This window comes from Xiphophorus couchianus, chromosome 6 (assembly GCF_001444195.1).
Source record: "Xiphophorus couchianus chromosome 6, X_couchianus-1.0, whole genome shotgun sequence".
NCBI classification, from domain to species: domain Eukaryota; kingdom Metazoa; phylum Chordata; class Actinopteri; order Cyprinodontiformes; family Poeciliidae; genus Xiphophorus; species Xiphophorus couchianus.
In genome coordinates this window covers 30846320-30871443 of record NC_040233.1, presented here as the reverse complement: position 1 = coordinate 30871443, position 25124 = coordinate 30846320, and the positions used below count along the sequence as shown (strand labels likewise).

The 25124-nt window shown below is 45.9% G+C and overlaps 2 protein-coding genes across 4 annotated transcripts; both read right to left on the bottom strand.

Moving 5' to 3' along the window:
• Nucleotides 1-91: 91 nt before the first annotated feature.
• puf60a (poly-U binding splicing factor a) lies at nucleotides 92-13043 on the bottom strand. Of its 2 annotated transcripts, none has more exons than XM_028021334.1 (11): nucleotides 12846-13043; nucleotides 10050-10151; nucleotides 9882-9968; nucleotides 9743-9793; nucleotides 8879-9040; nucleotides 8655-8747; nucleotides 6620-6833; nucleotides 6292-6482; nucleotides 1039-1150; nucleotides 759-967; nucleotides 92-693 (listed from the first exon to the last, which is right to left on the bottom strand). In XM_028021334.1, exons 1-11 carry the CDS (start codon nucleotides 12990-12992, stop codon nucleotides 394-396), a joined length of 1668 nt encoding a protein of 555 aa, XP_027877135.1. In that variant the 5' UTR covers nucleotides 12993-13043; the 3' UTR covers nucleotides 92-393. The 2 variants fall into 2 exon arrangements, with proteins under 2 accessions (XP_027877135.1, XP_027877137.1); XM_028021336.1 differs by having other exon boundaries at nucleotides 12755-13012.
• A 209-nt stretch (nucleotides 13044-13252) lies between these two features.
• afg3l2 (AFG3-like AAA ATPase 2) lies at nucleotides 13253-19538 on the bottom strand. Of its 2 annotated transcripts, none has more exons than XM_028021332.1 (17): nucleotides 19197-19538; nucleotides 18700-18796; nucleotides 17544-17621; nucleotides 17122-17231; nucleotides 16895-17047; nucleotides 16756-16830; nucleotides 16552-16676; nucleotides 16210-16483; nucleotides 15972-16109; nucleotides 15746-15899; nucleotides 15570-15677; nucleotides 15376-15501; nucleotides 15166-15276; nucleotides 14979-15094; nucleotides 14714-14914; nucleotides 14443-14637; nucleotides 13253-14297 (listed from the first exon to the last, which is right to left on the bottom strand). In XM_028021332.1, exons 1-17 carry the CDS (start codon nucleotides 19521-19523, stop codon nucleotides 14064-14066), a joined length of 2622 nt encoding a protein of 873 aa, XP_027877133.1. In that variant the 5' UTR covers nucleotides 19524-19538; the 3' UTR covers nucleotides 13253-14063. The 2 variants fall into 2 exon arrangements, with proteins under 2 accessions (XP_027877133.1, XP_027877132.1); XM_028021331.1 differs by having other exon boundaries at nucleotides 14395-14637; nucleotides 19197-19406.
• Nucleotides 19539-25124: the final 5586 nt, after the last annotated feature.

Genomic DNA, 25124 nt, shown 5'->3' with positions numbered 1-25124 from the left:
ACCGGGTCAACCAGGGTCGGTGGATGGTTCTGATCGGACCGGGTCCGGTGGAGCCGGTCCGATCAGCCAATCAGAGAGCAGCTTCACAACATTTAAACAGCTGGAAAACATTTATTCATTTGGACCCGGCCCGGTTCTGTTCGGTTCTGAGAATTTGTGTCGGGAACATTCAGGATCGTCCGTCCAGGAGAACCGAGGCCGGTTCCGGTCCGAACCCAGCCGCAGCAGTCCCGTCCAAACCAGAACCACTCGCTCTTCGTTCCCCGACCCGGACGGAGCTAGTTCCGGTCCGGATCGGCAGAACGTTCGGTTCTGAGAGGCTGCCTGTCCCGGCTAGGCTCGGTCAGACACAACCTGAGGGAGAAGAAGCGTTTCCATGGAGACGGGCAGGTTCTACGCCGACAGGTCGCTGGCGTCGAAGCGGTCCCGGTCGTAGACCTCGGCGGCCACCTTGCGGCCCCCGAACCAGCGGTTGTTGAGAGCCTGGATGGCGCGGTTCCGGTGCGCCGCCTCCGAGAACTCCACGAAGATCTTGACGATGACGTCGGCGTCGTCCTCCTCGCCCTGCCGCTCCTGGTAGATGATGACGCGCCGCACCTGGCCGAACTTCCCGCACTCCTCCGTCACCTCGCCCTCCAGGTCGTCGTCGATGTCTTTGGGGCCCACCATGTTCCTCAGCACCATGACGGTGGACTGGGGGCAGAGGGCAGAGGTCAGAGATCGGGGCCGAGGCCCGGTTCCAATCGGGTCGGGCTCACCTCCTGCTTGCGGAGCAGCTTCCTCATCACCATGTGGCGAGCGCTGCTGCCGCTGATGCTCATGTGCTCCTGCTCGCTGAGCGGCTCCGACGCCACCTCCAGCTGAGACTCCGCCTCCTTCCTCCTGGGCTCCGTGCCCGACGGAGGCGTAGCCAAAACCGGGTTCACCAGCCCCACCTGGGGCAGGCCGGGGCGCGCCGGGGTCACGCCTGGAACGGCAGCCGGTGGTTAGAGGCACAGGGAGAAGGGAGGACCGGGAGCACGGGCGGGGCCCGCTCACCTGTGATGACTCCTGGCGCCTGGGCGGCCATGACGGCCTGCGGGAGTCCCAGCTGCTGGGAGAGGAGCGCCGGGCCGGCCAAAGGTCCGAGCAGCGAAGCTCCAACCGGATCCTGACGAACCAGAGAAACACTGAGGCAGTAGGAACAGCACTGGCCACGCCCACTGGCCACGCCCACTGGCCACGCCGGCTAATATACGCTATAGCGCTCGGGGTAATACCGGGTTCAGGGAAGGCTCACCCAGATTTAGTTAAAAGTTTTAACATTTTTAACATGGACTTAGATTATATCAAGAGCCTACTTTAGAAATAAAACATTATAATAAATATATTACATGTTATAACATTCACCAGTTCACACAGGTGGCAATGACTGTTATTAATATGCAATTCTTTCACTGTCAAAAGTAAGATGGCTCCCAAATCTCCCGTTTTTGTTTTGAAGGTTTCCTGAAGACACGATGTGAGGAAGAAGTGGGAAAATAAGGAGAGACGGATTCACTGCACAGGATGAATCTGCTGAATCACTCTGAATCAGGCCTGATCTACTGACAGCCTTGCCACCAGCGGCGCTGGATTCATTTTTGAGGTGGGGGCCATGGGGTGTTTGGTCACCTCTGTTATGAACTTTGAATGTCAGGCTTGTTCATTGATATGATGGAACCTGTCAATCAGTTCAGTGGGTTTGTGGCAATTTGTCCCAAAGTAAACAGTCAACATCTGTTCCCTGGAGGACGATGTTTCGGGTCGACCATGCGCTGCGGTCTGGCTGGATCTAATGATTATTTGCTATTAAATGGTGGTAGAGATTTGGTGGAAAATAATCAGAAGAAAATGTTGCCAGTTGCCAGTGGGAACAAGCAGCAAGCAGCTTTACTCAGAGCATTTAGATGGAGGAATGGACTTTATTCCATTTCTGGAAAAATGTCAAAGAGGAAAAATGCAGCCGACCCGAGAACAGCTGAATGCAGACGGACGATTTTAAAACACAAAATGTCTGGATGAAGGTTTTGTCATCGCTACATTACTAGTGTAATGAATAGTTGTCCAAAAGGGTGACCGTCAGCTCTTCAGTTCGCCAAACCACACACACACACACACACACACACACGATCTTAGAACTACGGCAGGATTCAAACTCCTCGTTCATTTTTAGCTTACAGGAAAAGCGCCGAGCCGCCAAATTTCCAAAAGTAAACTAACCAATAAGATTCAGGCTTTGTGCGGAGCAGCAGGACTCACACAGACTCGCTACGTACAAAACGTTTTGACACAATAGATCTGTTTTTTCTCCTAAATGTTGTTAATAGTAAAGAGGATTAGATAATGAAAAAAATTCAAAAATGATGCTTTTCTGTTTTACTTAAAGGAAAATCTGAAGGTCCACACAGTGGCTACAGCTGCAGGCGCCCTGAGCTCAGATACTTATTACAAGTCCAAAATACGCACAACACAGCTACAGGATGGACAGATATGACAAAAATCACGACTGGTCAAATATTTGGAACATTAAATAATAAAACAGTGAGCTAGTTATGCTAGGCTAACTTGCTAGCTGCTATTGACTCTGATAACCGTAACATGCTGCGCAGTTCGCTGTGTTTTGGTTCCGTTAGCACTAAAACAGGACAAGCTGCTCACCAAGTCATCAGTACAGCAGGAGTTTAAATCAGCTAATCTGTGTTCAGGCCAAAATAGATTAATAATCACAATCTAGACATCAAGCCTGACAGCATAATGTAACAGACTGGATGTTCTGTTTGGTGGTTCTGATACTTCTTTGTGTGGGAAACGTTAGTTTCTGGTATTGATTCCCCTGATAGGTTTGAACGTAATCTCTGCTTTATCTGCTGGTAGAGCTGTTGTCTGTCGGTTGCTATGGCAACAGGTCCGCGGAGCGTCATGCCGACACAGAGAAAAAGCAGAATATAAATGGTTTTGTCTAGTTTTGTTCTCCACCCGTTTATCAGCTTTATTAATAAAAATTAAACAATTAATAAAAATTAAACAAGCGACAAAAACCGAATTAAAATAAAACATTGACCAATAGAAGGGAAATTCATCCTTTCTTGCATCTTGACAGAACTAACAGAAACCAAACTGTTTATAGATTTGTATCAAGGAGAATTTCTGTTTCAGTTTTCTCAGTTTTATTTTAAATCAGACTTAATAGATATATCTGATAATCTAATATTTTCATGACAGATTTCTGCTCGTCCTGCATTAGAATAAAATGGTTTTCTGGACACAAAGCATCACTAATAGATACTGTCCAATCCAGTAATACATATCAATTAGCAGGAATATGAAAGACGTAAAAATAATTAACTATACTACATTAAGAAATTATATTTACTCCTTAGTGCTACATGAAGCTCATTTTGAAACAATGCAAGTTAAAAACAATCCTAAGCGATGCAGCGAGGAACTATCACACTCTGAGAGCGAATGGGGATGTTTGCATGTTGCGTAGGCCTGTCGCGATAAACGATAAATCAATTAATCGTAGATAAATTAAAACTATCGACGTCATTTCAATTATCGGCTTTATCGTCTCTTCTGACCTTTTTCTCTTTCAGCTAATGAGACTGAATGAAAAAAGGCTCAACTCCAGTGCTCTCCACTGACCCTCCTTTCTCATTTCCTTAGTGTAAAGCCCAGCGCAGACAACAGGATCTTAGAGCTGCCGGCTGATTATCGGCCCATTTTGAAAACCTGACAGACCACACATTAGCCGACAGAAATCCTAGGTATAACGGTTCCATCGGTTCGGTCCTGCCGTGTGGTGTCCAACAATGGGCACAAAATAATGGCTACAAGTTCAGTGAACTAATTTTAAAACCAGGTATTAATCAATGCTTTACTACAATCTACCTGCAATACATGTTGCTAGTGTCAGAGTAAAGTCCTGACTGAATGAAAATCATTAGAACCTGTTTACGTCACGTTAACGAAGAACAGCTGAAAAGTTACCGGGTTTATCAACTGCGGTAGCAATTTAGCTCCAACTCCTCCTCTTGTCATTTCTATATTCTTTGCATGTTAAATAAACATTAATGTTGTTTCCACATATCATCTCCAAAGTCCGCTGGACTTCTGGTTGCGCCGTATCAGCTGTTTGGGGTTCCCTGACGTAATTTCCCCTCAGAAAGCATGGAGGAGAATCCTCGCTTTCTGATTGGCTACCTGTCACATTTAACAGGTGTAGTTAAAGATCCCAGTCGGGGAAAACCCCTGATTTAGATCGGAGCGGCAACGACGATCTACCGTAACACACCACACAATCTTAGAAAGACCAACGTTCTAAGATTGTTATAAGGGGAAAAATAGGAGCAAAAAATCATGTAGTGTGAATTATTGCATCAGGTAGTCGATGTGCCCATCTTCTCTATTTAAATCTAATTATTACTGAAGGGCAATATAATATACACACTTCATAATCTGCACTATTTTGGTTGAATGCAGTATTTATTTCCACTTTGGCTTTATGTTGTTTAGTTTTTTTTTTCCAAGTGAGTTTTTTGTTAATGGAGACTGAGAATCCATTTTATTTTTGTTTTTGTTTATTTTGTTTATCAGCTCCAGTGTTAAATATTCTATTGAAAATAAAGTGTATCTATCTTTGGCAGGAAATCACATACATTATTACGTCATTTCCATTACATCAGTGTAAAAAGGTCTTCAAACAATATTATCATTTATCGCAATAATTTTTGAAACAATTAATCGCTCAGCAAAATTTGCTATTGTGACAGGCCTAATGTTGCGGCGGAAAATTCGGGGTTGAAACATGTCAAAATGCATCAACACAACAAATCTAATATGACATTTAAAAAACAAACATTTGACAGGCTTTCTACATCGAGGCTCAATGCAGAAAAAAGGACATCCGGAGCGGCCAGACAGCAGGTAAAGCAGCACACAGCTACAATACTCACCCAGAAGAGCATCACGGTCAGACAGCTAAACAAATAACCTTAAAAATAATGTAACCCTTCAAGCTGGCGGTGCAAGACACTGGTTCTGCTCCCGCTGTTGGACCGTCGCTACGTGCTACTGGTAGTAATATTTCCTAGACAGAGTGCCGCTTCTGCTGCACCTGCAGTGAACTCTCACACCGAACGTCTGCTTAAAGCTGCAGCAGGTAACTTAAACAAACAAAAGATTTTACATATGTTTTAAACCTTCACTATGTCCTAACATAAGACGGATAATTTCTGAAAAATAATTAATCTCTTCTGCCTCCTCCTGTGTTCTGCAGAATTACTCAGCCATGTTCTCAGGAAGTTTTGATTTAGTAACTCAGGATTGTTGATTTTGATGCAACCTGTGTTTGACATTGAATGAATGTTTCCTTTTTTACTTGACTATTTGTTATGGGCAGTGTTATGAGATTTATTTGATTTATGTATAATTTAAGCTGTTGAGAGCCTTACTGTTAAATATTGTTTTACTGATTGCAGGTTTTCTGTTGTCCTTTTGACTGAGTAGCTGCTGTATGATGCCTGCAAGTATTTTGCATGTTTTATGTCTAAATTAGGTGAATTTATTGCCAGATCATATTTCCATTTTGGAAGATCACATAGTACCATTTGTACCTAACGCAAAAAATTAACGCCAGTCCAGGTGATCGGCAGAGATCGGCCTCATGGGTGATCGGAATCGGCAGCAAAAAACCCGATCGGAGCATCACTAATATTAATCATTATTGAATCATCTTTGTTCCCTGACTGTAGGAAACAGGAAAGACCTGAGAGATGTTTCAGGGAAAGCAGCGTTCACGGCGTGTTGAGGAAAACCTGGGATCTGTTTGGCCAGCTGAAGTAGTGGCGCCCCCTGGAGGACGCAGGATGGAAAACAGCCAAACAGCAGAGACTGTAATCACTGAGGATATAAACAACCGCTATCGTTTTGTCTTTAATATTTCTTTTTAGTTGGTTATTCTTTAAAAAAGGAACATTCATAATAATCTATAAGGACATTTTGAGAATTTATATTGGATGTCAGTTCTCCTGTTGGAACATTTCAAACATTCCTCTTATTGATCTGAAGCAGTTGTAAAATGTTCGACATTAAGCTCAAATCTTCAGATCTCCCTTGATGGAATCAGTTTGACAAAAATAACTTATTTGTTTTAGATTGTCATATTCATCAGCGTCAAAATATTTACCCTGATTTGTCTCCATAAGGCCTGGCTCTGCCTCGCCCCTTGGCCCAGCCACTAGCCCCTGACCTTGTCCCTCCATGGTGTACCTGAGCTGTGATCTTGGCGCTGGCAGCAGCAGCAGCCACGGCGGCAGCCGCAGGAAGTCCTCCAGCAGTGGTGGGGGTGAGGAGGGGCATGGGCGGAGTCACGGCCTTCCCCACCCTAAGGTACTGCCCCCCCAGGTCGAACAGGTTCATGGAGGCCACGGCGTCCTGGGCCGACTGAGCCTTATCGTACTCTGGACACACAGAGGACAAGCTGATTTCAGACAGCAAGACGCAGCTCAGCGCTTCGCGCCACATCACGACCCAGAGGACGCGGTGTGACGCCGACCCCAGAGAACCAGAGGGGTCCCTGACACCTGTCCGGCCTCACCAATGAAGCCGTAGCTTTTGTGGCGCCCGGTGGTGGGCTCGCGGGCCAGCATGCAGGACTTGATCCTGCCGAAGGCCTCGAAAACGCTCTTGATGTCCTCGTCGGAGAGGTCAGGGTGGACGGACGCCACGTAGATCCTGTTGAAGGCTCGCGCCTCCTCCGCCAGCTGGTCAATGATCGGCTGAGCCTGGCCGATGTTGCTGGGCCGGCCGACCTGCAAGACATCGCGCAGGGATAAAGAGGACGGCTGAGGTAACCACAGAGATGGTGATGTCAAATGATCAACCAGCCCCTCCCTGCTGCCGGCAGGGGGCGTGGCCTCTCAGCGTTCAGATGAAACTCCACCGGGAAACGTTGAACCTTGAACTGAACTCGGCTTCAAATGATTGGGCTTTGTGTTCTTGGTATTTTGGTACGTGTGCAGCTGAGCTGGTTTTCCTGGGGATTACTGGGAAGTCTGGTTTTCTCTTTTCTAAGGCACCTTAATGTCACTGGTTAACTGGTTAACTGGGTGGTTCCTGTTCTGGCCCTTTCAACGGTCAAAAATTCACTGATGGCAACATTTCTTCTTCCATCCATCCATCCATCCATCCATCCATCCATCTTCTTCCGCTTATCAGAGGTCGGGTTGCGGGGGTAGCAGCTTCAGAAGGGAGGCCCAGACTTCCCTCTCCCCAGCCACTTCTTCTAGCTCTTCCGGGGGAATCCCGAGGCGTTCCCAGGCCAGCCGAGAGACATAGTCCCTCCAGCGTGTCCTGGGTCTTCCCCGGGGTCTCCTCCCGGTGGGACGTGTCCGGAACACCTCACCAGGGAGGCGTCCAGGAGGCATCCTGACCAGATGCCCCTCAACTGGCTCCTCTCGATGTGAAGGAGCAGCGGCTCTACTCTGAGTCCCTCCCGGATGACTGAGCTTCTCTCTCTAAGGGAGAGCCCAGCCACCCTACGGAGAAAACCCATTTCGGCCGCTTGTATCCGCGATCTCGTTCTTTCGGTCATGACCCAAAGCTCATGACCATAGATGAGGGTGGGAACGTAGATCGACCGGTAAATCGAGAGCTTCGCTTTTTGGCTCAGCTCTCTCTTCACCACGACGAACCGGTACAGCGCCCGCTTGACGGCAGACGCTGCGCCAATCCGCCTGTCAATCTCCCGCTCCCTTCTTCCCCCATTCGTGAACAAGATCCCGAGATACTTGAACTCCTCCACCTGGGGCAGGACACCCCCCTTGACCCGGAGAAGGCACTCTACCGTTTTCCGGCTCAAGACCCTGGCCTCGGATTTGGAGGCACTGATCCTCATCCCGGCCGCTTCACACTCGGCTGCGAACCGCTCCAGCGAGAGCTGCAGATCACGATCTGATGAAGCCAAAAGGACCACATCATCTGCAAAAAGCAGAGATGAGATCCCAAGGCCACCAAATCGGATCCCCTCAACACCTTGGCTGGTCTAGAGATTCTGTCCATGAAAGTAATGAACAGAATCGGTGACAAAGGGCAGCCCTGGCGGAGTCCAACTCTCACCGGAAACGAGCCCGACTTACTGCCGGCAATGCGGACCAGACTCTGACACCGGTCATACAGGGACCTGACAGCCCGTATCAAAGGGCCCGGCACCCCATACTCCCGGAGAACCCCCCACAGGGCTCCCCGAGGGACACGGTCGAACGCCTTCTCCAAGTCCACAAAACACATGTAGACCGGTTGGGCGAACTCCCATGCACCCTCCAGGACCCTGCCGAGGGTGTAGAGCTGGTCCAGTGTTCCACGACCAGGACGAAAACCACACTGCTCTTCCTGGATCCGAGGTTCGACTATCTGACGGACCCTCCTCTCCAGGACCCCTGAATAGACCTTGCCAGGGAGGCTTAAGAGTGTAACCCCTCTATAATTAGAGCACACCCTCCGGTCATTTCTTCTTCACTTTGATTTTATTTTGGGTTGGATTGTAGAACAAATTACAACTTGAAACAGGAAATAAAACCCAGAAAACTCAAACAATAATAATCAGCACAAAGACAGACAGGAACCGGGCCCACCTTGATGTTCCTCCCTCCTAGAACCACAGAGTTCATCTGTTCCAGAGCCAGCTGGGCCGCTTCAGGAACCTCATACTCCACGAAGGCAAAACCCTGCAGAGACAGAACTGATCAGGGAACCAGAGAAGGAACCAGAAAGAAAAAGAGAAGGAACCAGAGAGAACCAGACAGAGAACCAGAGAGGGAACCCTGAGGTTCTATGGCTGCCTCTTGTCCTCTCGGACCTTGTGCTTCATGGTGACCGAGTCCCAGGACATGTCGATGCTTTTGATTGGTCCAAAGGGGATGAAGGCCTGCCTGATGGTTTCCTCGCCCAGCTCGTAGTAGATGGAGCCCACGTAGACCCGGCACATGATGGCCAGAGCTCGCTGGCGTTGCGCTGCTACCTGGTGGACAGGAGGAGCAGAGGGAGCAGGTCAGCTTCCACCTTGATGGAAGCCTTGGTGGTCTGTCCGCCACCCGGATCCCACCTCTCACGGCATTCTGAACGTTTCCCATGTTTCACCCAAAAATAAAACCTGCTCAAAGTCCAGCTGTGGAGCTAAAGCTAGCAGAAGAATCCAGACAGTAAATCTAAACAACATCTGAAATGATAATGAAGAGATGGAAGCTGTTTGAGTCAGCAAACGCATCACATCCCAACCCACCACTCCTGGTCCGACTCCAAATAGAACCAGCTCAGAATCGGGTCAGAGGCTACAGCCAGAGAACCAGAAAGAAAGAACCAGAAAGAAAGAACCAGATGCCGCTGCTGTCAGCGTTCTATCAGCTTCCTTCGTCAGCTGACCGTGTCGCTCTCAGTAACTTTAAAACCCATCCAGAGACGGCAGCCATCTTTACAGTAGCAAACAGAGTGATGTTTGACGGCTACTTCCTTCGTCATTTGGGGTCGAAAACGTTCACACAGAAGTCTGACTGCGTCGCAGTATTTATTTTTAGCATGAACGACTACGCAGAAAAGACAGGATTTTTAGAGAAAATGGAACATCAAGAGCTGCTGGAAGAAGGAAGCCTGAGAACTGCTGAAGGATTAGATCCTGCCAATAGGCCAACAGAACCGGGCTTGAACAGAACAGAACCATACTCACCGACTGCAGCGGCGACAGAGCGTCTCCTAAACCCATGGTCAGAGGAGCCATCTGAGGGAGGAGAACAGACTACCCTTAACTATCACAGAGGAGGTAAAGGGGGCGTGGTCTCGGTGTGGGCGTGGCCTCTGGGAGTTACCTGCAGGCTGGTGAGCTGCTGCTGCTGCACCAGTGTCTGCTTCACCAGCACGCTCTTGATGCTCTGCTCCATAGCATACTTTTTAGCCTGCAGGCAGAACCCAGAGAGCATTTAGCGACCAGAACCACAGGTTCTGCTGCTGGTTCTGACCCGTTGCAACAGATTGACCTTCTGCAGCGCCTCCTGCTGGTTGGGGGTGAGCGGAGGCAGGCCCAGCTTAGGGGTGGGGGCGGCGATCTGTCCGTTCTCCATGATGAGAGGCGGCCCTCCCTGTGAACCAATCATAACACACAGATTGCTGATGACATCATCAATCAGAGGAGGCTTGGACCTGGTTATTTATGAACAGTTCACTGACCCACTGACTGATTTATTTATCTATGAACAGTTCACTGACCTGCTGACTGATTTATTTATCTATGAACAGTTCACTGACCTGCTGACTGATTTATTTATCTATGAACAGTTCACTGACCTGCTGACTGATTTATTTATCTATGAACAGTTCACTGACCTGCTGACTGATTTATTTATCTATGAACAGTTCACTGACCTACTGACTGACTTATCTATGAACAGTTCACTGACCTGCTGACTGATTTATTTATCTATGAACAGTTCACTGACCCGCTGACTGATTTATTTATCTATGAACAGTCCACTGACCTGCTGACTGATTTATTTATTTATTTATGAACAGTTCACTGACCTACTGACTGATTTATTTATTTATTTATGAACAGTTCACTGACCTGCTGACTGATTTATTTATCTATGAACAGTTCACTGACCTGCTGACTGATTTATTTATCTATGAACAGTTCACTGACCTACTGACTGATTTATTTATCTATGAACAGTTCACTGACCCGCTGACTGATTTATTTATCTATGAACAGTTCACTGACCTACTGACTGATTTATTTATCTATGAACAGTTCACTGACCTATTGACTGACTTATCTATGAACAGTTCACTGACCTGCTGACTGATTTATTTATTTATGAACAGTTCACTGACCTGCTGACTGATTTATTTATCTATGAACAGTTCACTGACCTGCTGACTGATTTATTTATCTATGAACAGTTCACTGACCTGCTGACTGATTTATTTATTTATTTATGAACAGTTCACTGACCTGCTGACTGATTTATTTATCTATGAACAGTTCACTGACCTGCTGACTGATTTATTTATCTATGAACAGTTCACTGACCTACTGACTGACTTATCTATGAACAGTTCACTGACCTACTGACTGATTTATTTATCTATGAACAGTTCACTGACCTACTGACTGATTTATTTATCTATGAACAGTTCACTGACCTGCTGACTGATTTATTTATCTATGAACAGTCCACTGACCTGCTGACTGATTTATTTATTTATGAACAGTTCACTGACCTGCTGACTGATTTATTTATCTATGAACAGTTCACTGACCTGCTGACTGATTTATTTATCTATGAACAGTTCACTGACCTGCTGACTGATTTATTTATCTATGAACAGTTCACTGACCTACTGACTGACTTATCTATGAACAGTTCACTGACCTACTGACTGATTTATTTATCTATGAACAGTTCACTGACCTGCTGACTGATTTATTTATCTATGAACAGTTCACTGACCTGCTGACTGATTTATTTATTTATTTATGAACAGTTCACTGACCTGCTGACTGATTTATTTATCTATGAACAGTTCACTGACCTGCTGACTGATTTATTTATCTATGAACAGTTCACTGACCTGCTGACTGATTTATTTATCTATGAACAGTTCACTGACCTGCTGACTGATTTATTTATCTATGAACAGTTCACTGACCTGCTGACTGATTTATTTATTTATTTATGAACAGTTCACTGACCTACTGACTGACTTATCTATGAACAGTTCACTGACCTACTGACTGACTTATCTATGAACAGTTCACTGACCTACTGACTGACTTATCTATGAACAGTTCACTGACCTACTGACTGATTTATTTATCTATGAACAGTTCACTGACCTACTGACTGACTTATCTATGAACAGTTCACTGACCTGCTGACTGATTTATTTATCTATGAACAGTTCACTGACCTGCTGACTGATTTATTTATTTATTTATGAACAGTTCACTGACCTGCTGACTGATTTATTTATCTATGAACAGTTCACTGACCTGCTGACTGATTTATTTATCTATGAACAGTTCACTGACCTGCTGACTGATTTATTTATCTATGAACAGTTCACTGACCTACTGACTGACTTATCTATGAACAGTTCACTGACCTACTGACTGATTTATTTATCTATGAACAGTTCACTGACCTGCTGACTGATTTATTTATCTATGAACAGTTCACTGACCTGCTGACTGATTTATTTATTTATTTATGAACAGTTCACTGACCTACTGACTGACTTATCTATGAACAGTTCACTGACCTACTGACTGATTTATTTATCTATGAACAGTTCACTGACCTGCTGACTGATTTATTTATCTATGAACAGTTCACTGACCTACTGACTGACTTATCTATGAACAGTTCACTGACCTGCTGACTGATTTATTTATGAACAGTTCACTGACCTGCTGACTGATTTATTTATCTATGAACAGTTCACTGACCTGCTGACTGATTTATTTATCTATGAACAGTTCCTTGACCTGCTGACTGATTTATTTATCTATGAACAGTTCACTGACCTGCTGACTGATTTATTTATCTATGAACAGTTCACTGACCTGCTGACTGATTTATTTATCTATGAACAGTTCACTGACCTGCTGACTGATTTATTTATCTATGAACAGTTCACTGACCTGCTGACTGATTTATTTATCTATGAACAGTTCACTGACTTGCTGACTCCAACCAGGGTGTTTAACAACAGCTCTCGAAGCTCCAGGCCTGTTAGCATTAGCTTAGCTTTCATCCAGTTCCAGTTCTTACCGCAGAAACCGCCGCAGCCATGCAGCTTTCTTCCGGTTCTGCTGCCGTCCCACTCCGCAATTCTTCGAACTGCTTCTCCGGATCTTTGAAGTTATCTCCGACCGAACCGAACCTAAAACCTGAATAAAGTTCCTCAAGCACTAGCATCTGTACACTGCCCGGAACACAACAACGCTACACATGATGTCACTTCCTCTGAGAGGAAATTTCAGAATAAAAGCCCTGATGACTCATTTTGGTCGGATACAACTGCGGTCGGTCCAGCGGTACCAGGGGACCTTATGACGTCACCGCGTTATAAGGTCAACTTAGGTAGAAGCTGGAGGTCAAAGAACGTTCATCTGTCAGCTTGTGTTCTGATCTTTTCTGTTATTTGTTTGATCAGAGATCTGGAACCGAGCCATCAGAACCAGAACCAACATATACATCTTTATTATCACACATCAATTTACATGTTTACACTCAGAGCAGGCCGAGAACTCATTCCTTTCGAACCCAGACCTGATCAGAACTGGTTCTGATCCACTTTAGTTATGAGCTGGAACCACCCCAGGACTTTACCAGAACCAAACCGTTCAGACGTCTGGTGCTTCTATGGCTGTGACCCGAATCTGTCCGGATCAGAACAGAATCAACAGCAGGTTCACTTCCAGTTTCCAGTCAAAGGTTGTAGTGCAGGCTGTGGAACACCAGCAGGAGAACGTCCCTTGCAGAACCTAACAGAACCTTACAGAACCTTGGTCTGTAGCTTCTAGAAGTTTCCAGTTCCAGACCTGAACCGGGCCTCTGAACCCGGCTGTCTGGTTCTGGTATGTTGGAGCAGAGAAGCGTCTACAGACTGCAGAACCGCGGTTCTAGAGGGTTCGAGTCGGAAACCCCTCTGTGGGGCCGGATGCTGGGCCCAGTAGAACTCTGGACCAAAGGGTTCCCCATCAGAACGGTGCCAGATGTTTTGGTGGAACATTTTCCTCACAGCTGGAGAATATCTACTGAGGTTTTGAGGAAAGAACCGAGTCTGGGTTCTACACAGATACACATGGAGAGGTTCTGTTTGGTTCTGATATGTTCTGGATGAGCAAAATGAACCTGGTTCTGGTGCATGTGAAGCTGAGTGGGTTCTGTGGAGCATCAGTAGAGTTCTGATGAAGAACAGCTCAGGTGGGAATGTTCAGAACCTGTGGAACGGATCAGAACCCAACAGAACAGTTTATGGAGGTACTAGAAGGGCATGCCTCCAGAGATCTGGCGGGCCACCTGCTCCTCCGGGCTCTCCTGGTTCCGGTCCTGGTTCCAGTCCCTCAGGCCGTCAGGCAGCGCCGTGTCCTCGTCCTCGCCGCCGGTCCCTTCCACCAGCTCCTCGTATGTGGAGCGCTCCGCAAACGGCCGCCGACCCAGAAGCTCCTCCATGTCCTCTTTGGACAGAACCTCCCGCTGCAGCAGCCGCTGCGCCACCTGCAGGACAGCACAGTAACCACAGTCACAACCAGAACCGGGACTGGAACCACAGCTTCCCGCTCCACCGGGCCCAGAGGAACCAGAACCAGCCTGCCTTGCTGGGATCCCACGGGCGACAGACCCGGGCGGACCACGGCGGTACCTTGTCCACCTCGGCCTTCTTGTCGGTCAGCAGCAGCTGGGTTCGGCGGTACGCCTCGCCGATCAGGGTCCGGACCTCGGAGTCAATGAGGCGGGCTGTGGCCTCGCTGTACGGCTTCTCCAGAACCATCTCGCCCTGCCGCGGCAGGTCGAAGGACACCTGGCCCACCTTGGGGTTCATCCCGAACTGGACGATCTGCGGGAGGACAGCAGCGAGTCAGATGGGCCGGACCCAGAGGAGTTAGGAGTGTCTGCCGGGTCGAGCGACTCACCTGAGCGTAGGCACTCTGTGTGACCTTCCTGAGGTCATCCTGGGCGCCAGTAGTGACCCGGCCGAAGAAAATCTCCTCTGCAACGCGGCCTCCCAGCGTCATGCACATGCGGTCCAGCAGCTGCTCCTTAGTGTACAGGTACTGCTCCCTGGGGAGGTACTGGGCATAGCCCAGGCCCCGCCCCCTGGGGATGATAGACACCTGCACAGGCAGCACCGCATTAGAACCCGGCCATGCCAACAGAAACAGACAGAACCTGACAGACCTTCAACAGCGGGTCGGCATGCTCCAGGAACCAGCCAGCCACGGCGTGACCCGCCTCATGGTACGCCACCGTCTTCTTCTCCTCCGGCTGCAGAACCTGGGTCTTCTTCTCCAGACCTCCAGGAGACAGGAAGGTTACAGAACCGGAACCAAAACCTGACACTGCGCTGGTTCTGTTCTGGTCTCACCTCCGATCACTCTCTCGATGGCCTGCTCAAAGTGTTTCTGATTGATGGTATCGGACAGGTGGCGTGCGGCAATCAGTGCCGCCTCGTTGCACACATTGGCGATGTCGGCGCCTGCCAGGCAGCAATCGGGGACAGACAATCCACACAAATCACCTGAGGCTCAGACACACCCGCCACCTGACTGCTCACTCCCATCAGGGTGCATACTACCTGAAAATCCAGGCGTGAGGGCGGCCATCTTCTTAGCCAGAGCATCTTTGTCCAGGTCTGTGCTGAGCTTCAGAGGACGCAGGTGGACCTTAAAAATGGACGCCCGTCCTTTGATGTCAGGAGGACCTGAAAGGAAAGAGATCTTTGTCACCAGCTCACCTGCCTGATAATTAACCGCCAAGTCGCCCGCTCACCGATGTAGATCTGCCTGTCGAAGCGCCCAGGCCGCAGCAGGGCCGGGTCCAGGATGTCGGGTCGGTTGGTTCCGGCCAGAACCACCACGTTGGTGGCGGTGTTGAAGCCTGGGGGACAGAGTGGACAGTGAGGCGAGGCCTGGTGGACCCCGTGGTTCTGCGGAAGCGGGACCCACCGTCCATCTCCACCAGTAGCTGGTTCAGCGTGTTCTCCTGCTCGCTCTGGCCTCCAAAGTTGCCGCGGCCGCGCTTCCGGCCCACAGCGTCGATCTCATCAATGAAGAGGATGCAGGGCGCGTTCTTCCGGGCCATGACGAACAGATCCCGAACCTGCATGGAATGGAAGGTCAGAGGAACCTCAGAAGAACCGCTCCCCAACCCACTCCCCTGGCGGCACCTCACCCTGGCGGGGCCCACTCCCACGAACATCTCCAGGAACTCAGAGCCGTTCACTGTGATGAAGGGAACGTTGGCCTCACCTGCCGTCGCCTTGGCCAGCAGTGTCTTCCCGGTTCCTGGGGGTCCGGTCAAAATGGCGCCCTGTCACACAACATAACCGCTGATCCCAGGGAAACCCATCTGTGGCCCCACCCTCCACCAGCCTGAAGGAACCCCAACCTCACCCTGGTCCCGCCCTCACCTTGGGTATCTTGGCCCCCAGGTCCTGGTACTGTTTGGGGTTCTTCAGGAAGTTGACAAACTCCATGATCTCCAGCTTGGCCTCCTCACAACCCGCCACGTCTTTGAACTTGACGTCGATCTCGTCCTTCAGGATCTTGGCGGTGGTCTCGCTTACGCTGAACAGACCCCCTATGCCGCGGCCCGGCCGGCCCCCGCCCGCCGGCCCACGCCGCAGCATGAAGAGCAGAAAGCCGATGATGAGCGCTGTGGGCAGCATGCTGAGCAGGAACGACCTGCGGGGAAGGACCGCAGGGTCAGGGTTGGGGTCGGGGTGAAGGTCGGGTCGAAGGTCGTGGCTCACCCGTCGCTCTCGGTGGAGTATACCACCGGCAGGCGGTTCTCGCTCTCGATGCCCAGCTCGCTCTGGGCCGTCTCCAGGTTTCTCTCGAAGGTGTCCACGCTGCCGATGTTGAACCAGACGTACTGCTGCAGGTGGAAACACAGGGGGAGGAGTCAGTGGTGGCGCTGCAGGTACCTGAGGCCCGAGCTGGCCGATGGGACGCACCCCGTCCAGCGGCGTCTTCCCCGGAGAGAACGCCACTCTGACGTAGCGCTTGTTGACCACCTCCAGCCGCTCCACCTGGCAGGAAATGACCAGTTAGAGCTGCAGACTGAGGCAGGGCAAACACAGGTGAGTTCCTCACCGCTCCTTTGGCCAGGTAGTTGTTGACAAAGTCCTTCCAGGTGACCTCACGACCTCCGTCCCGCAGGAAGAAGTAGTAGGTGATGGCGGTCCAGAACGCCACGCCGGTCAGGAGGTACAAGCGGAACTCCTTATCATCCCAAGGGACGTCGCCCTGGAGAGAAAAGCTGCTGAGACACCTGGACAGGTAAGACCTGGGACCCGCCCTCCGCTGATCAGGTGACTGACCTTCTGTAGGCGGCTGTACCAGTGGTTCTCCTCGTTGCGGCCGCCTCGTTTCCCTCCTCCGGACCCGGATCCTCCTGGCTTCCCGGACGGTTTCTGGGCAGGTTTGGACTCTGAAACGGGTCAGAACCGTGAGAGGGCCGGGCTTTGAGCCTGCTCGGTTTGGAGCGTCAGGATGAAGTCAGCACATCCATCATTGTGGAGGTTCTAGTTCTGATTCATGTAAAGTGGACTGGAACCAGTCATTGGTTTACCTGTGGTAAGCCCCGCCCCTAAACCAAAACTCTCTTAGTTCTGAAGAAAGAGAACCGTTTTGGAGGTTCTGACCTGAAGGACCACCTTCAGAGACCCGGTTCAACGGACAGAGCCCAGTCGGTTCTGTAGTTCTCTGACTTATTCACCTGTCTCCAGCTGCGCATGCTCACCTGTGTCTTCTTTACCTTTAGCTTCGGGTTCAGAGGTTCTGGCCCGGTTCTGACTCTCTGGGAAATATTTCTCAAATCCTGTAAGGAGAACAGAAACCGTCTGAGCGCACGTTCGTTTCCATGGTGACTACCTCCGGTGTTCTCAGCGGGAACAGTTCATCTGAACGATTCAGTTCACCTGAGAGGCCGGCAGTGACGTGCGGTCAGGGGAGGCAGGTGAGGCAGTGCCTCACCAGCCATCATGGAAAGAAAGAAAATATATAATCATAAAGTAATTTAAATTGTTATATTCATCCGGTGGTTTGTACTAAAAAATATTTATTTTTCATGTAGCTTCACCAATTTCGATTTTTATTTGTTCAAAATCGCTGAATTTTCTTATTTTCCCATTGAAATGCTTGGAAGCGATGCCGGTGAGGCAGCAGCGAGCTCTGCCTCACCTTGGATTGCGCAACCCCTGGCTCTGCGCTGGCTGCTAAGCGGAGAGAGCATGTTGCTGTACGGCGTCAATAAAATGGTTTAAACAAATTTAATATGTGAACTTATTTCCAATAATTTAGCTTATGTATATAATGTACAGTGCTTTTTGTCACCAACTGTGTTTGTGTAACGTGTTTCGTGTAATGAGCGATTATAAACGGCAGAGAACAGGTTCGAGGTGAGGCAGGCAGTTCTCTTGCCTCATGGCAGGGGGCGCTCAAGATCCCAGACGTTCGTCTTGTTCACTCCTCAACTGCCGAGTAAGTGACAGCGAGCTAGGCTAAACGATTCGGGAAGCAAGTCAAGTGCAGCGATAGATTATAATAGAGATAGTGATTTTTTTCCTCTCGCTTATCCCGACTTTCGACATGGATGACTACATTACAACACTAAAAAAGTTTTCTCAAGTGGACTTTCAATCGAAGCAGGAGATAATAACCAAAGGAAGACCAACGCCGGAGCTGAAAGGTTTGTATGTGTAAGGATGCAGAAGTGAAACATAACCTGTAAACTGCTGTCAATCTATGCATCTATTTGCAAATCTGATTCTGATGACGTCAGTGCCTCACCAGCTATGAACCTCACCGCACGTCACTGGAGGCCGGGGAGCCATAGTTAGAACTCCGACCCGTGTTTGCCCAGGTGAGGACAGAACCAGAACCGGGTCCCCACTCACCTTTGGGCGGTTTGGAGCTCAGGATCCTAGAGGCTCCCGACAGCTCGCTCAGGGGGACGGGTCCACTCCGCACCCGACCAGAACCGGCTGGAGACACCTGAGAGGGGGAGGAGGGTCCACAGGTTGGCTCAAACACCTTCATGGCCCGGTACCGTTCTGGACGCACAAGTTCTGGATTCATTGGTTGCGGACCCAATCATTTGGACCAACAGAACTGTTCTGGAGAATGCTGTTTCGGACTAAAGCGCATCTGACCCTCAGAATTTACATCACTCTATGATGAATAAGTAATCAATGTCGTCATCAGTCAACCAGGCTCTGACGTCACACGTTTCGAGCGAAAACAGAGGATACCTGGCTTACGTCACACCTCTATAACAGGTAAAAACGTCAGTCGATCTGCTGTTTTTGAGTTCGGTGCGGGCTCTGAGCGGCTTCCCGAACCGAACCCAACCGGAGCGGGTCAAGGTGAGCCTGTCTTTCCGCCCCCCACCTACCGTCCTGGCGGTAGCTCCGCAGGGCCGAAGCAGCAGCAGCCGGACCAGGCTCCCGCAGCCCGCAGGCAGCCGCAGGTACCGGTGGGCCATGGCACTGAGGCTGGACGGGGTTCTAAACACGGAGCGGGTCCAAAACAAACGTTCCGTAATCATCCAACGGCGCTGACATATTTCCTCCACGCCTTCTTCTTCGATTAGAGTTTGGTAAAGATCAGCGCGCCGCCTGCAGGCCCTAAAAGGAACAGTGGAGAAGGAGGAAAACCCTCTTCCGCCCTGACTGGCCCTGGAGCCGCCATGTTCGTCAGGTAAATCTGCCATATTCTCCATCGATTAAAATGTGTCTAAATGCGTCAGAGTAAAAGTTTAAAGCCACCAGACGGATGTCCTGTCTGGGTCACAGACCACTGCATGGTGCCCTTCATCCCCGCCGAGGAAACAGTTCATCAGCTGTATGTCAGTGAAGCAGGTTCTTCAGGAACGTTCTCTCTTCCGTCCACTTTACTGTTTCGTATTGTTTTATTCAAGTTTTTTTTATTTTTATTGAAAAGTATGCCAGGGGTGTAGATTTCAACAAAACTGTACAAAAAAAAGAAAAGGTGAAGATGATGAAAATTTGCATTTGTGAATATGAAATTTGCCAAATATAGATTAGATGGATTGCCAGTCTTTTGCCTGCATTTGTATTCTTACCATAAAACCAAAAATAATATGCTCATACCTCAAAGAACATTTAGCAACAATATAACAATTTATAAAGATATTACACTCTTTCTAAAATGTTCTTGTGATACGACAATTCCAGAATAAATAATTGTTTCTGGATGCTCTTTGCAGAACTTACAGTTGGGGTCTATTGTTTTAATATATTTCATCATGTGTTGATTAGTAGGATAAATTCGATGTAACAGTTTAAAAGAGACATCTTTCTTTTTGTTGTTTATGAAAAGTTTCTGATGATGAGTCCACACCTTTTTCCATAGTGAATCAGGGACAAAATTCTTCCAATAGAAAACAGATGAAGGTGCAGAAATAATATCTTGTTGAAACAGGGCATGAATAGTTCTGTTATTCTTACAAGTAGAAGAATAACACGCTTTACTAACAGTGGAGTCAGTTACATTCAACAAGGCCTGATATTCATCAACAACATTATTTCTAAAGAGTTCACATATTTCATCAGTTACAGCATCAAACACAATATCATACTCGTTAGTAGTTACAGTCAGGTTATACTTGGGTTTGAACTCACTGTAACTGAGTAAACATTCATTTTTGTTTAATAGCTGACCCACCAGAAGGATTTTGTTGTTGAACCATTTAGGATAAAATAAAGATTTATTTTTGTGAAGGATGTATTGATTATTCCAGATGAAGAATTTATGTGGATAAAAATTATGTTTACATATAAGTGCCCATGAAAGAAGTGTTTGTGTGTGAAATGCAGAAAGTTTTACTGGTATTTTCTCTACATTATAATTACAGAGGAGGAGGAAATTAAGAACCCCTACACTGGAGAAAATGGAATTTGGGAAAGTATTCCAATTTTAGGATGGATTTTTTAAGCACGACTTTAACCAATTTACTTTGAATGTATTATTAGAGTTGTGAAATCTAGAAAATCCACCCCTCCTTTTTCATAAAAAATCATTACCACTGATTTTCTTAAGTAATGTATTGAATAACATTTGGTCAATATATTTTATAGTTTGGGTTAAGGTTAGGGTTCCCTCCGCTTTAGATAACAATACCCGTTCTCTAATACAAGTTTAATTTAACCGCGAACCAAAAGTAAATCCTCCTGGTGTGGTCGTGAGGCTGGTAGTTGGATGAATCAGTTGACGTTGACAGATCTTGGGATAGGAAGCAAATCGTGACAGGCAGGCTAGCTGCGGCGGAGGCCGGCTGCTGTCTGCAGGAAGAGAAGAGTCACACCAAATGTGGAGTGTGGAAAAGGCGGTAATTGGCATAAACTGGTGTGTGAATGGTTCGGATGGAAATGGAGATAGGTAATGAAGAAGAAGGGGAATGTGAAGGGTGGACGCCAGTGGAAAGAGGGAGAGGAAGAGGACGAGGAGGATTTAAAGTAGGTGACGGTAAGGGAATTAGAGATGGTCAAGGAAGTAAACGGGATTTTGAAGAAAGCAGTTCGGAGGAAGAGAGGGTAGTTAGGAGAAAAGTTGAGGATGAGAAATTTAAAGTAATTCTGAAATTTAAGAGTGAGGAAGGTCAGGAAAAATTCAGCCCAATTGGGGTGTCAAGGGAAATTAAAAAGAAAATAGGAGACGTTGAAATGGTGAAGATCTTGAGAGACGGAAGTCTTTTGATAGAATGTAAAGATATAGAACAAAAGAGTAAGGCGTTCAATGTGGAAAACATATGTAAAAGAGCGATGGAGAAAAAAATGTTGGGAGAAAATAAAAAAACTAGAGGAGTGATATATGGGATCCCACTAGATGAGGATCTAGAAAGACTTAAGAAAAATGTAGTCGGAGCAAAGGTGTTCAATATGAAAAGGCTGTCAAGAACTGTGGATGGTGAGAGAGTGGGGAGTATGTCAGTTCTGGTGGAGTTTAAGGAAAAAGAGCTGCCAATGAACATAAAAATAGGATATATAAGCTTCCAAGTCAGACATTATACACCTCCACCACTTCGGTGCTATAAATGCCAAAGGTACGGGCACATTGCGGCAGTATGTAAAGGAAAGCAGAGATGTCCAAAATGTGGGGAAGACCATAAATTTGAAGAATGTAAGGAAAATGTAGAAGAGAAATGTTGTAATTGTGGGGGAAATCATAGGGTCACGTACGGAGGATGCGAGGTTAGGAAGAGGGCTAAAGAAGTTGTGCAGATAAAAACAACTAAAAATATTAGCTATGCAGAAGCTGTAAAAAGTGTGAGGGAACAGGAAAAAAAGGGATTGAACAAATGAGAAGCCAAACAAAACAGCAAACTAAAATAATACCTGAAGTTAAGATCACTTACTCAGTGGAAAATCTAGTTTTATTCATAGCATATGTTATCAACTGTACTGATCAAGCTAAGAACAAAACCGAGAAGATTAAAATAACAGTGAAAGGAGCCGAAAAATTCTTGGGGTTTAAGGAAGGAACATGGGAAGAAATAAATAAAAAGTTAGAGGTGGAGAAGAAGTCGGGAGCAGCAGGTGAAAGTGGTTTATGCTAATACTTCAATGGAACGCTAGGAGCCTGATAGCTAATGGACAGGAATTTAAAGGTTATATTGACGAGCTTGAAGTCCAACCAGATATAATGGTTGGACTTAAATAATAAATAAATGTGTGCAGGAAACTTGGTTAAAGCCAACATTAGATTTTGTGATTAGGGGATATGTTAGTATAAGAAGAGATCGAGAAGAGGGAGGAGGAGGTGGCTGCGGAATATTTATAAAACGAGGGATACAATATCGGGTCTTAGGAAAAGGGAAAGAACTAGAATTCATAATAATTGAAATATGGGAGCAGGGAGGTAAATTTAAAATAATAAATTTCTATAATCCATGTAAATCGTTAATGGCTGAAATAATGGTGGAATTATTAGAGTATTTAGAGGGGAGAGTAATCTGGTGTGGGGATTTCAATGCAAAAAGTACACTGTGGGGTAATAGTAATGATAAAAATGGGCAAATTATAGAAGAAGTAATAGAAATGAAAAATCTGGTATGTATTAATGAGAGAAGGGGTACAAGAATCAATGTTAAAACGGGGAAGGAATCAGAATAGATCTAACAATTGTATCGAATGATATAGCGGGTATCTGTGAGTGGTCAGTTGACAAGGAAACTACAATAGGTAGTGATCATTATCCTATAACTATAAGGGTAGGAATAATTGGAAATAAATATAAAAATAGAGGGGAAAGATTTAACTTTAATAAGGCTGATTGGAGTAAGTTTAGATATGTGAGTGAAATGTATTTAGATAAGGTAGATTTTAATATGCATATAAATGAAGTAAATGCAAATATCACAGAGATAATAATGGAAGCTGCAGAGAATTCTATTAAAAAGTCAGGGAGTATTAATGATAAGAAAAAGGTGCCATGGTGGACAAGTGAGTGTAAGGAAGCTATTAAATTAAGAAATAAAGCCTTAAAGGTATTAAAACGTAACCCAATATATTTGAACTTAATTGATTATAAAAGGAAGCAAGCAGTAGTAAGGAAGATTATTAAAAAAGCTAAGAGAGATTATTGGAGAAATTTTTGTAGTACAATCGGAAGAGATACAAAAATTGAGAAGATTTGGAAAGTAATTAAAAAAATGAATGGAATTAAAAAAGAGTTTGATTATCCTGTATTAAAAATTGAGGATGTAGATATAATTAGGGATGAGGAAAAAGCTGAGGTATTGGCAAGAGTTTTTAGTAAGATACATAGTACAAATAACATTAGCGAAGAGGGAAGAAAGGGAAGAGAAAATACTGTTATTAAGTATAAAACTTTAATGGAGAATGAGGAAGATACAAATAATTTTTTGAATGTGGAGTTTACCAAAGTGGAATTAAACGGAGTGCTTAAGAAGACCAAAAATACAGCGCCAGGTAAAGATAACATTTGGTATAGAATGATAAATCAACTAAGTGATAAGTCAAAAATGATAATATTGAAATTATTTAATAAAATCTGGGAGGCGGGGAAATTACCAGAGTTATGGAAGGAATCTATAATTGTACGAATAGCTAAACCAGGAAAAGATCATTCAAAAACAGATAGTTACAGGCCAATAGCATTAACTTCAAACTTATGCAAAATAATGGAAAAAATGATTAATAATAGGTTAGTGTATTATTTGAATAAAAAGGGATTTATTTCTAATTATCAAAGTGGTTTTCGGAAAGGGAGGAGCACTAATGATGCAACATTATGTCTTGAGCATGAAATCAGAAGAGCTCAAGTAAACAAGGAAAGTGTAGTGGCTGTGTTTTTCGATATTGAAAAAGCATATGATATGATGTGGGTAGAGGGTTTATTAATTAAATTATACAAACTGGGGATTAAAGGAAAGATATATGAATGGATTAAAGACTTTTTAACAAACAGAAAATTACAGGTAAGAATAGGTGAGGTTGTTTCAGATAAATATGTAGTGGAAAATGGTACGCCACAGGGAAGTATTATTAGTCCATTATTGTTTTCTGTTATGATAAATGACATATTTGAAAATATTGGAAAGGACATGGGCTGTTCACTCTTTGCAGATGATGGAGCTATTTGGAAAAGAGGGAAGAATATAGAGTTTATAGTTAAAAAAATGCAAAAGGTTATTATAGATATAGAGTTGTGGGCATTGAAATGGGAATTTAAATTCTCAGTGGACAAAACGAAGGTAATTATATTTTCCAAAAAAAACAAATAAGGTTATTGAATTAAAATTATATAATCAGAAACTTGAACAGGTAAAGAGTATAAAATTTTTAGGTTTGTGGTTTGATGAGAAATTAAAGTGGAATATTCACATCCAAAAGATTGTTGATAAATGTAAGAGAAAATTGAATATATTAAGATGTTTGGTGGGTAGTGATTGGGGAGCAGGGAGAAAAACCTTAAAGCAGATTTATATGGGGATAATTAGATCTGATCTTGATTATGGGTGCTTAGTGTACGGTTCAGCAGCTAAAACTCACTTAGATAGATTAGACAGGATTCAACATCAAGCACTAAGAGTATGTACCGGAGCATTCAAAACAACACCAACAGCAACATTAGAAGTAGAAATGGGAGAAATGCCACTAGATCTAAGGAGAACTACATTAGGAATAAATTATTGGCTAAATTTGATGGGCAATAAATGTGGACATCCAACTCGGGAAATTTTAAAATCATCTTGGGAAAAGGAAAAGAAAGAGATGAAGAGTTATGGATGGAAAATTGAAAAGGAAGTGAAGGAACTTAAAGTGGACACTCTGGAAAT